At 48.7% G+C, this 11798-nt stretch overlaps 1 protein-coding gene across 10 annotated transcripts in view; it reads right to left on the bottom strand.

The window, feature by feature from the left end:
- The window catches only part of LOC104828111 (chromosome unknown open reading frame, human C3orf18), a 12634-nt gene extending 1375 nt beyond the window's left edge, over positions 1 to 11259 (bottom strand). For 2 of the 10 annotated variants that reach the window (XR_773994.1, XR_773995.1), the window contains exons 1-6: positions 10756 to 11259; positions 8006 to 8398; positions 6581 to 6606; positions 4793 to 4922; positions 1609 to 1752; positions 810 to 955 (exon numbers count right to left, since the gene is read on the bottom strand). Coding sequence is in view for 6 of the 10 variants with exons in the window: in XM_010561571.1 (XP_010559873.1) it covers positions 2503 to 2781; positions 4793 to 4922; positions 6581 to 6606; positions 8006 to 8239 (669 nt within the window). In the remaining 4 variants the exon portion in view is untranslated. Of the gene's footprint in view, positions 1 to 809; positions 956 to 1511; positions 1753 to 1791; positions 2837 to 4792; positions 4923 to 6580; positions 6607 to 8005; positions 8399 to 9310; positions 10112 to 10755 lie in introns of those variants that run through there. The other 8 variants (XR_773996.1, XR_773997.1, XM_010561573.1 and 5 more) reach the window with 7 other exon arrangements.
- Between the last annotated feature and the right edge of the window lie 539 nt (positions 11260 to 11798).

The raw sequence follows: 11798 nt of genomic DNA, 5'->3' as shown, positions 1-11798 counted from the left end.
TGAGGAAAAAAAAGAGGGGGGGGGGGGGGGGGAAGACAATCACACTAGATTTCATGTAAATAGTTTAATTATATTTCAATGCTTAAAACACAGAAACACTTGAATTAAATTACATCATAATGCTTCTGCTAAATTGTACATATACTTCCAAGAACTGTGAAAGGAGGTGCTATTGAACTAAAAGAATACTCCAGTACAAGCCCAGCAAATACCCGTAATATTCTTTTAGTCTTATTACCTGTACTTCTTTAATCTAAGGGCAGTCATCACAGGACAAAGCCTACCATTACAGGAAGAATGGTTAAAGAGAATTCCTCTGTAGGTGTGTTTGTTAGACAAGATATATCTCAGTATTAACGTGGAACAAGGTGCATGTTTTAGCACCTGAGCTGCACTGCTTGGCAGCTGCCTGTGCAGCACATGGAATTGGGTAAAGAGCACAAAGTAGGCCGTTGGTTTGAGGAAACAGCTCAGCTTACACTTGCCTTTTATTGACTTTAAACCAAGAAATGAAGTTCCAATCCTAAGAGTTCTAGGGGAAATGTTACGATTTAGGACAGCCATGCACCCCTGCTGCCGCTTGCATCCCTGTCCTGCTGCAGAGCGTGGGAGTGTGACAGGTAGCGATGCACCAGCTGCTGAAGGGAGAAGTCTGATGTCTGTGGCTGGCTGCCCTCAGTGCTTGGAGGAGATGGTAAGTGTGCGTGTGTGTGGTGATTTATTGGCTTCTCAGCTGGTCACACAGGCATAACCTCTGGGAAGACCCACAGATAGTGTCCAAATTCTAAGGAGTATTTGTACCCACGTACCTTCCTTCCAACAGTATCCCTGGAGTGCAAACACCAGCAGCAACCAGCAGCCTGGGAGTGCCTCCTACCAGATCTCCTGGGTATGGAGGAGGGACCGTTTTCCACAGGTGATGACACTCCTAGCCCTAATACAGTCCCAGAACTCCCTGGTTTTAAAAAGAGAGATACTGAAAAATTAAAGCAGCTTAGCCCTGTAAAACTGCCATGAAGGAAGCTGTGCCAGTGAAGGAGGGAGGGCTGGTAAGCAACTGTGCACTGCAGCGGTCAGTAGCACATGCCCAGGAAAGAGTCTGTATTTAATAAACAGAGGAAAAAAACAAAATCACAGTGAGGAAGAAAAAAAAACATTTGGGAGAACAAAAACTAACTGGCAGGTCCAAACTTGTAACAAAGCACTTAATACCTGAATTGCCATTCAGTGAAAGATCACCTTGCATAAAGCCTACCTTTAGATCTGTATTCAAATTTTTGCCTGCCCTGATTCCCTTTTGACTGGTGCTGTGGATGGGATATGATGACTAACAAATGCACGTACTGCAGAAAAAAATCAGGAGGTGATCAGTGCGTGGCTGGGTACTGATGCTTGCATTGCAGGCTCTGCTGCTGGCCTCGGCTGCCGTGCTGGCCTGCAGCACTCAGGGCTGGTGGCCATCAAAAGGCTCTGTGGAGGACAGCCCCCATGCCATGCTGCAGCATGCCAAGGTGGCCAGAGACCCCTTCAAGCTCTCTCCCTCCTGCAGCCCTGAAGGACACACGGGCAGAGGGATGCTTCAGGGTTACAGGGAAACTCCTGGCTTACCTGTCTAGTCCCACCTTCTGCATTAGCAGGTAACATGAGCAGAGGCTAACACAAAGCTCCGTGTTTCCTTCAGCAGGAAGAAGAGAAGGCTCTGACTGCAGATCCTGGCAGGTAAGGCAGTACGAACCAGCTGTTCAGTCACCTCTGGGGGCAGACATGGGGCTGTTGTAATATTGAGCCAATACATGTTTTTCCTTATTTAAAAGCAAATATTTCAAGGCTTGATCTTTTTTTCTAGATAACACTCTGCACTGTAGAAACTTCCCTGAGCCAAAGCAGGAGGGTGACGCATGGTACCGGAACCCCAGTTCTGCTGGACTCCTCTCTGAGGCCCAAGCACCATTATCCCTAGCTCAGCGGCAGGGAGTCACATAGCCAGAGATTGACACCCCCTGCCTCTAGCTGTGTGAATTCCCCTCTGTCTGTACAGCAGCCCTAATTTGAGATATTCAGCCACTTCCTCAGTTAAGATGTAATCAGCCAAATGGTCACGATTTCACTTTTTAAAGCTAGTGAATTCCCCATGCTTCAACATTACCCCGGGCACACATCTATCAGCAGCCCACATGCCACAAGGGGGATAAGCCCATAGTATGTGTTCTCCTTGGCATGCCCGAGATTACTGCTCAGCTAGAGGAGTCAGCTCTCCTTGCTCAAAGGGGCTTTGCCACCAGTCCCCCCTCCAGGATCTGCCAAAGTCTGTGGTCACTGTAGGGAGAGGCTCATTCATCGCTCTCCTTGGGGTCTGGTGGCACAAAGCCAATGGGGAAGCTCTCTGAAACATGCATCTCTCCTCCTTCCCTGACCCAGAGAGCATGCACATGTGCTCTGACAAGTTAATCTACAACAAAGCAGGCACTGTTCCTAAGCACGCAGCTTGGTAGATGGTATCACTCAGCACCAGCCCAGAAACTGGAGCTCAGGACCTTTTAGTGGTAACAGACGCACCAAAAAATCACCACTGCCATCACAAAGGGTTTGCTTCCCAAAGTGACGAGAGTTCCCAGTGCTTGTGCCCATTTGTAACACAAACCAACGGGGTGACCAGCTGGGCTCAGTGGATCGGCCATGCTTGCGGGAAGTCACTGGTTTGTTGGCTTCATCCTCCCCAGTCTCAGCATGATCCCAGAGCAGGGGCAGGTATTGTTCATGCATTGATGGCATTGGCAACGTCTGTGAACACAAGACGGCTGGGTCTCTGGAGGGCTCCTTGACTTGTCAGCAGGATCTGCATTGAAGCAGTGAAAGATGAGACCCAGCAAGTCTGCCTTTGCTCAGGTGTGTGTGCTTGGGCACAGACTGCACAGTATTGTAACTAGACTCCACTCCTCACTAAGGGGAGGCTGGCTGACTAACCTGGCATTAACAAGGCTGTGACAGAAAAAATACAACAGGCCAGAGAGCAAGTCAGCACATCCGTGCCAGTTTAAAATCCCCACATCATTGGATTACTGGGTCTTACTATTTATATATACAAGGCAGCATAAAAAGACTTGAAACATCAAGAAGGCCTGGAAACATGCCATAGACTGAACTTTGGCTGTTGTTTTAGACTCTCCCTCTCTTATGTTAAGGCTTTAAACTTGCATGCTTACCAAGCAGAGGTATCTGTGTATTAGCAAGCTCTGGAGAGATCTGAGGTATCCTGCTGGCCAGTCCCTATATAGGAAGGATCTACTTTTACTGTGCTAAGTTTAACTCTGGCCTTGTCATTTCCCCACTTTATTACCTGAAGGGAAGTCCTCTATGTGCACTAATAGAGGGATCTGATGTTTTCCCAGCATGTACTATGCAGAGGCAAAGATGCTTTGCTTTTATACAACAGTATTTCTTGCGTTCCCAAACCAGTGTATGAAGTATGTTGATTATCTTTCATATTCCAACACACACATCTCCTTTGTGTTCTTTAGCAGGTTGGGAAGCATGGCTCAGTGTAAATATTTTATAATTACAGTTGTATTTATTATCTCCTCTTTCCCTTTCTGCCCACATCAAGCTTGCTACAGATTATCTAAAGGTGTAAAGTAGGTGGAAACTGAGAATTCTTTGGGAGAACTCCTGCTCCTGGAACTGGAAAAGCAAGGGAAGACACGGGCAACACAGAGCAGCTGGAGAGTAATTCAAGAAAGGAGAGATGCCTACTCTAAGGGGAGGCTGCATCACTGGCTAAAAGACATACCTGTTCCAACCATCCCTGGCGGCTCTGTCTTTCAGAAAGGCTTTTGGTGTGGTGGTGGTGACAAAGGAAACAGAAAACACTGTGAAACTGGCTGCAAATGATGGTGAGAAGCCCTTCTTCCCTATTTCTCCTACCTCTTGGTACACTAGGGAAGGAGATAGCCTCTTGTCAAAGACCCATCTGGACTATTAACCAAAAGCAACTGGCCAAGCTATCAAGCTCTTTCCTAACTCATAAATGTAGTAAGTCAATGGTCTCTGAGGACCTTATCATTTCTCAGCATGCTGCATGCCTCTGAACACTCAGAGTGGTCAAAGCAAAGCTTTCTTCCCCTCTCCCCAAATTCAAATGGAGAACTCGCCTCCCTTTTCTCTTTCTGAGCTGTGCCTGCTCTGTGCTCAGCAAGGTTGGCCTGGAGGTGCTGACAAGACCAGATGTGCGATGCCACAACAATGTGCAGGCTTTCTGCCCGTGTTCTTCAGGGCTTGCAGCACAGTTAACTGTTATGATTACAGGCTTTCCCTCAGCAAGACCTTGTTCCACACTTGCATCCTTAGGCAATGCAAGGATACCTTAAAATTGGGTAGAAATTATTTGCTTTTCAGGGCCAGGGAAAAGGAGCCTCAGTGCTTTGCTGGCATTGAAGCCCCGTCTCACAGAGAATGGCATTCATCCTGCTGCTCCCTTGTGGTGCCCTGGGTGGTAAACTGTAGTAAACTCACCCTTAATTACTGAAGTTGCCCTTTCCTCTCTCCTAGTTGAGTAGAGCCAGCACTGTACCTCCACAGGCTCTTTGTCCTAGCTGCCTGACTCTTCAGTCCATCCTAAGCACTCAAAAATGCTCAAGCCCCCTATCGCCAGGGCTGGCAGCGATGGGGGAAATTCTTCTGAGGTCTTACATGGTTTCCTTACCCTACAACCCTACAAAAACTCTTTGACTCTGTAACAAAATCAGTGCAGGTACCGGTGGTTTTAATAACAGACTCGCTGGCCCCTGCTGCCTACCTTGCTCTGCGATGCCTGGGAAGATGCTGCATCTCGCCCATGTTCCAGCAGCTCCTGCTCCAGCTCATCCTGTTCCTCAGTGGGATCAAAGTTGTACATGGGCATGAGTTGGTGCCGTAGCTTCTCCAGCCTGCCCATGGGAGGGAAGGGAAAGGGTTAGTTGAGAAGGACAGATGCTCAGGCTGCCTTCCCCACCCCACTGCTGAATCCTTCTGCAGGCTGTTTCTCCTGCTGCACAGGGATTCTGCTCTTGTTGCTCTTGCTAGATAAGGGTCATGTCCTGTCCTGCAGGGATGAGGATAAGAACCTAGTACACACAGCTGGCAGGAGTGGAAAATACTTAAGAGTGCAGTTACAGGGATTAATTGCCATCACTAATCTATGTTGGCAGGCATTACGCACAGAGGAATCGGACAGGGATTTAAGTTCCTGCAGACCTTAAAAGATCAAGCTTTATGTGGTGGGACAAAAGAGATGGTGAAACATGCTGGCTAGGCACTTTTCCCCTGTCCCTCTGCCCACAACAGCCAGTCCTGCGATGTCACGCTATGTCTGCCAGCAGAAGTCCACTTTTAGCTCTAGTAGCCTAAAAGTAGTACTTTAAGGGTTGAAGTACATAAAAATAAATAGAAAATAATAAACAATAAATAGAAAATAGGAAAGAGAGAGATTCTCACAGGATGCTGATGCCTGTGGACAGACTGTTCTTACGCTTGTATTGTTGCTCTAAGTGACAGAGCTATGACATATTACCCCAAGGGGTCTCCCTAAGGCACATACTGGGTACCTCAGAGATGGAGGATGGATGGGTGGGCATCCATCAGAAAACACTGAGCCTTGCCTTAGGCTGTAGCTGAGTTTTGGGGGGTGGGAGAGGGAAACACACAAGCAGTTACTGGCAGTGTCACCACAAATATCTGTTCTGGCAAGTGTTAGGATGACGCATTCACCCCCTGCTTCTATATGGGTTTGCCAACACAACCATTATCTCCAGCAGCACAATGTTCACAGGCCAAGCATTAGCTGCTCCTGTAGCAGTACCCAGATCTGGGCTTCAGGGTCTGGCTTGGAAATTTTACAGTGGGCAGCAACACTTTTTGAAAGTCCATGGCCAGGCCAGGCCTGCCACAAGAAGTCAGGCAGGGAGGGGGCACCACATCTAATGGATCTTCACCAGTGTCTCTGCTGTCAGAGATGGAAGAATCAAGATGTGTGTCTCCCTGCATGCTGCTCTCCTCTCTACTTTCAGCCAGGAGCTTAACAAGGAAATTAAGACACGTAAGTCTTGGGCTAGAAAGCTGTATCTCTGCACTACGCTGCTGCCAGTTGCTGTGACTGCAGCTAAAGAGGCCGTCAGCCTTGCAAAGCCAGCGTCATTGGCCCAGGCTGTTGAAAAACATAGGGATCTGGGAATGGCTGAAATGTGAGATCCACGCCTCTCATGACAGAGTTCCCAGCTTCTTTATACACTCATAACACTTTCCTCTGTTTTAGTGCATCTCATAGACAAAGCACGAAGAGTTTGCAGGATCCCTAACCTCCTCCTGCTCAACCATGTTTTCATTTCCAAAGCTGCGGAGGAGTCTTTGAAGCTCTGGTGTTAGAAGGTGGGCCAGTACCAGGAGTGCAGCATCCCTACCCCTGCCTCATTCACACGCAGCTGATTCCCCATAGGCTTGTTCTCAGGCAGCCATCCCTTACATTCTCCCCATGTCCCTGTCTCCTTCCAAGCTCTCTCTGGATTTTGAAGCACTGAGTTCCCTTCAGCCAACAACAGATGTTACTTACCTCTTCCTCTTCCTGATATACAGAACCTGAAGGAGAAAGAAAACCGTCATTACTACAGTCCCAGTAGGATGGGAAACAGCCGAGAAGAGAAATTTTGGGCACAGGGCACACAGAAAGGAGGTGTAGCAAGTCTGGTGTCAATGTGCACCAAAGCAGGGGGAAGGGAGAAGTGACAACCGAAAATGAAATTTCATATGTATCAGTGTAAGCTTGGCAGCATATCATGTCTGACACCAAGTGCTCGAGTGGCCTGTTATTAGGTGTGTTAGTAGTAGTAAGAGTATTAGGTGTATTACTATTAGGTGTAGCTCAGCACATTTCTGGTGGCTGCAGGACATACGTTGCAATTTAAGAGTGGATGAAAAACCTTCCCTTTGTGGTTTTCATCTGTAGATTTCCTAAAGCATAGAAGTGCTGTTACCCCCTCCCCAGTAAAAAGGGAAGAAGCAAAGAGGGCATGCTCTGTGACTTGCCTCGTGTCAGCCTGTAAGAGTGGCTGCGCTGGGAAGAAAGTGAGGCTTGTGGCCTCCAGAGCCTTGTTCTGAGAACTACGAACGCTGGATGTTGCTCTTGGGAACTTACGACCGTTTCCAGGATAATGTTTCCAGGTTCTCCTAGGGGCTTTTGGAAAAACTCCTCCTTGGGCCTGCAATGAAATTTTGCAGTAGTCCCTTTCTGTAGGCTCCTCTGATGGTTGTATTAGTGAAGCTCTTCCTCATATGAGGAATGGGAGCTTGCTGCTACCTTCTGTTCTCTGTTGGCAGGTAAACGATCTGGTTATATATAAAAAGAACTGCAGCACTTGCATTGCCCGTGTCAGGCCCAGAACTATAGTTTCTGAAAGCTTCTGCCTACAGCATTAATGGCAAGGTTAGTTACACAGCAAATCCTCAAGGACTTTGGTGATACCCAGCAAGTAGAACCTTGGAAATGCAGTCCAGAATGAGTCCAGCTAAAATGGATTCAGGCCGCTTTAATTCAAAAAGGCATGTCCACAGGGGAGATTAATGTGGTTTCAACAGTCTGGTTTAAAAGTTAATTTGGATGAACTTTCTTGCAGCGCCTGTGTTGACAAGGTTTAAATCAATGTAGCTGTTCCAGTTAGCAAGTCAGAACAGAATCTGCTTTGTGTTCTTTTAACTGAACTTCCTATTGCTGTTAAAAATAAATACTGATACTACATATGGCCTTCTCTAAGCCTGCTGAGCATCCCATTCAGACTAGACCTCAGGGAGACTGCAGAAATATTGGAGCACTGGATAAAGGCCTTAAAAAGAAAGGGATCTGAGGAACTATCAGTTCCCAGCAGTTCTGGGTGAGCTTTAGTAGAAGGCAAATAAATTATTCAACCCAAATCAGTCCTAGAGCCCCTTTGCCACCCTCCACCCTCAACAGACAGAGAAATATTTAGCAGGGGCCTCTTACCATAGCTACAGCCAACCCAATCACAGTAATGATCCCAAAGGACAGCAGCATTGTGCTCATGCCGGGTCCAGTGTTGGCCACATCTGGGATTTTGGTGCTGTTGAAACTGGTAGTCTCAGGACTTATGGTAGCTGTTTCTGGTACAGTCACATCCAGAGTTGTCCCTGGGTCTGGCTTGGCCGTGGTGGTGGTGCTGTGATACAAGTCATGCACAGAGGGTGAGCTGTAACTCATCCTGCCAGCTCTTGGTAGCTCCTTTTATCAAGCCGTTGTCCTCACCCATCAGCTACAGAAGCGGAGAGCTGCCCTTCGTATCAAAGACCCTCATGTGAGACCTGTCCTGTAGGATCATTGCTGACTGTTTTTCTTCATAGGAACCACACTGTTTTCTGCCTACGAAAGAATGAGAACAAATGAACAGTGCAGAGCTCTTAGAGACAGGCATCAACTTTTCCAAAGTTTCCTAATTCACTAGTACAATTTTTGAGAGCAGCTCACAGGTGCCCTCAAAATAGCAAAAAGATTTTTCAGGGGTACTGAGGGCCCCTAAAGTCATGCCTAATTGACTTCCAGTCCGTGATACGCTCTCCCCTCACTGCTTCAGCTCTGCCTCCTTGCAGGCACTTGGCAGATCTATGTGAGGACAACCTCAGGACCCCTGTCTTTGGTCTGCTCCAGGCTGAGCCAGGTGGCCTCTATCCGCCTTGGGAGATGATACAGCATTTTCCTGCTTCTGTCTCTCGCTTTTAATTTTTGGAAAGTTACATGGATCCCCTTAAGTTTATCAGTGGGAACACATTCAATAAAATGGCACTCAGCTGTGAGACATCCACATCTCGGGATCCTTTATATTGAACCCAAAGTAGGACTTCCCTGTTGTGGTAGTCACTGGTGACTGGTAAATCACTGTAGTATCCATCACCCCACTGTCCCTCATCCCATGTGCTCTGGAAAGGCAGCTTCCTTAAAGCAGTGGCACCAGTTGCACCAGTCCCCCATCTGCTACTAAAGACAGTATTTCTCAAGTCCCACATGAAAGCACCCACACGAGCTTAGTCATGCACTGCTAATTATCAATATTAATTTTAAAATGAGTCCAATTTTGGATTGGAGTTGTGAAATCTGATAGACCTATTCATGCTGAAAACATGAAAGACTTTAATTGCTTCATGCTTCTATGTGCAAATGATCAGGAGTTACAAAACACCATGGGACGATCCTATGGGAAGTATTTGCAGAGCTTTGTTTATAAAAGCACTGTATGTAACATTAGTTCAGCAACTGCTTCCGTGAAAATGCAGCTACCTCTGGACCAGAGCAGTGCTGACCCCGAGAGCTACTGTAGCAGTCCTCTGATAATTTCTCTCCAGTTTAGCAGACGTTACATCTCTGGACTGGAATGCAGCCGAGACATAGGGGTTAATGAGTTCTGAATAGAAAAAGATGTGCCTGCAAAGAGAAATGAGCCATTGTTCTGCTCCACTCTGTTCTATTCTAGGCAAGGTTATTGCGCAATTCCCATTACTGTGACGCCTTACTGCTGTCCATAGCTGCATTAAGCAGTGTGATTAACATCCATCACCAACAACTGAAGCAGAGAAATCACACCAGGCAAACAGCACTAGGCCGCCCTGTGGTCAGCCAGCAGCCCCAGGAGCCACCTCGACTTGCACAGCACTTGCCCTCCATCTCCCTGAGCAGGTAAATCTCTCACCACACACGCGGGATCTGTCTCGCAGCTCCCTGTGAACTTTGTGAAGCAGGAGTTGCTGGGGGATTTCAAAGTGCCTGGGAGACTGTGGGCGCTGTCAAACTCCCATGAGTTTCTAGAGGAATGTGAAGATAGCAGTTCTGGCCTGATCCCACCTAACATCGTGCTGAGACATGAGTTCATTGCAGCTGAAAGGGACCATGTCCTTCACTGACCACTAAACCACGCATGCCAAGTTTAAACCATGTGGCACCTGGATCTCCCCAGCCATTACTGACCACAGTGGAGCTCATGTGTAGTGGACACTTGGGCACAAAGATGGCAAATTTGAAATCTCAGTGCCGCAGCAGCAGCAGCACCAGCAGCTGCAGCCCGGCAGGGAAAGGGAAGGAATTGCTGAGCAGGTATTGGGCAGACCAAGCAGCTCCTCAGAGAGAACCATTGATTTGTGCTATTCAGGGAAACTCTCCATGACGATAATTCACATTTTAAAAAAAGCCACCACCAAGGAAACAAAAAGTGGAAAAAGAGCCTAAGTGAAAGGAGTGAAACAGGCCCAAGGGCTTTGCAAAGTATGGCTCTAGATCTCGAACAGCTCCTGAATTTTGGAAACAAAATGGCTTAGGCCTTCATCTCAATGCAGTGTCAGTTTTGGAAAACCACTGGAACTTGGATGTTGAAGCTGATACCCAGCCTTTGGGTAAGAAAGACCCCTTTTGCATGGACCACACACTGTGCTGCTGTGCATCGCTCCTCTGAATAAAGTTAGGCTAGGATAAAATTAGCCAGCTGAAATTCTGGTCAAGTGGGAACAGTGGCTCTTGTTCATGCTCTTGGGGTCCTGTCCATGCTGAAGGATTCCCAAGCCCAGAGACCTAGCTCTAAAAGTAGTCCTGTATGAAAGGTTTCTGACACAGCTTAGACAACTAGTTCCAGGTCCAGATAAGGGCATTTCTGTTCCCAAGCCCCTTCTGGTCCAGGTTGCAGAGGGCCAAATGGGGAGGCTGAGTGCAAGTATGGCCCAGGGCCCACGGCTTACAACGGTAGAGCTGGGGGTGGATGATCTTTCCCACCACCCTCCTTTCCCAGTTGTCATCCTGGTGCTGGAATTTGATCTGCAGGCTGGGCACACTCCAAGTCTCTGATGGCCGCTCTATGGCCAGGGACAGCTACAACCTATCTCTGGCAGGTTTCAGCGTAGTCCATGCACAAATAGAACAGAAGAGGAGCCAGATCCTCAGCTGCTGCGAGCTGGCATTCTTCCATTGCCTGCACCAACAGAGCTTCTCCCACAGCCAGAACCGCTCTGTGCTGGGCTCTGCTGGGTCTGGGAATAGGGAGAACACGTTTGTTTCTCTCCTAAGCCAGCGTTTCCAAACTGGTCTCTAATAGGCACTGCGGTGGCCAACACCTCTGACATGCAGAACATCGTGTTGGGCACTAGCTCGAGGCTGCTGGCTTTCCTGAGTCTTGGTTTTAATCTCTCTGTGCTGCAGTTTCCTCCCGGGTACAACAGGAATAGAGGTTTCTGTCACAGGGATGAAGATGGGTCACGGGATCTCTGGATGAAGAAGGCAAATAATAACTAGTATATTTTTCTGCATCACTTCACCACGATGAAGCGTCTCTAGTTAATTCACCGATGCAAGCAGCACGGGGTTGCTGTCGGCTACGGGATGCGGCTTCCCAGTGCGCGAACTTGTGGCTTCCTCTCCCCCTGCTCCAGGGCTGACCAGGCTCCGGGGCAGCCCCCAGGGTAGCGGGGAAGCCCCACCCGCGCGTGTCCCCCTCCCGCTGCCAGAGAGGTGCCGCGGCCCCATCCCGCCCTGCCTACAGGCGCGGGGGCACTCCGCGCCGATACAAAACTGAAACACACGCAACGGCCCTGACCCCTAACCCACGGCTGGCTGGGGGGGCCGTCCCCGCGGGAAGCCGCTCCTTCCCCGTCCCGGGGAGAAGTTTCCAGACGGAGAACGGCTCACGCGGCCCTTCCCGCTCCGAAACGCTACCCGGGCGGTGACGGAGCAGCCCCGGGCGTCGCAGCCGGCTCCCCCGCCCCGCGCCTCGCCGCAGCGCTGCCCT

Source organism: Haliaeetus leucocephalus, unplaced genomic scaffold, assembly GCF_000737465.1.
Source record: "Haliaeetus leucocephalus isolate CR32 unplaced genomic scaffold, Haliaeetus_leucocephalus-4.0 Scaffold148, whole genome shotgun sequence".
Taxonomy (NCBI): domain Eukaryota; kingdom Metazoa; phylum Chordata; class Aves; order Accipitriformes; family Accipitridae; genus Haliaeetus; species Haliaeetus leucocephalus.
The sequence above is the reverse complement of the archived record's forward strand: the minus strand, read 5'-3'. Positions and strand labels throughout refer to the sequence as shown.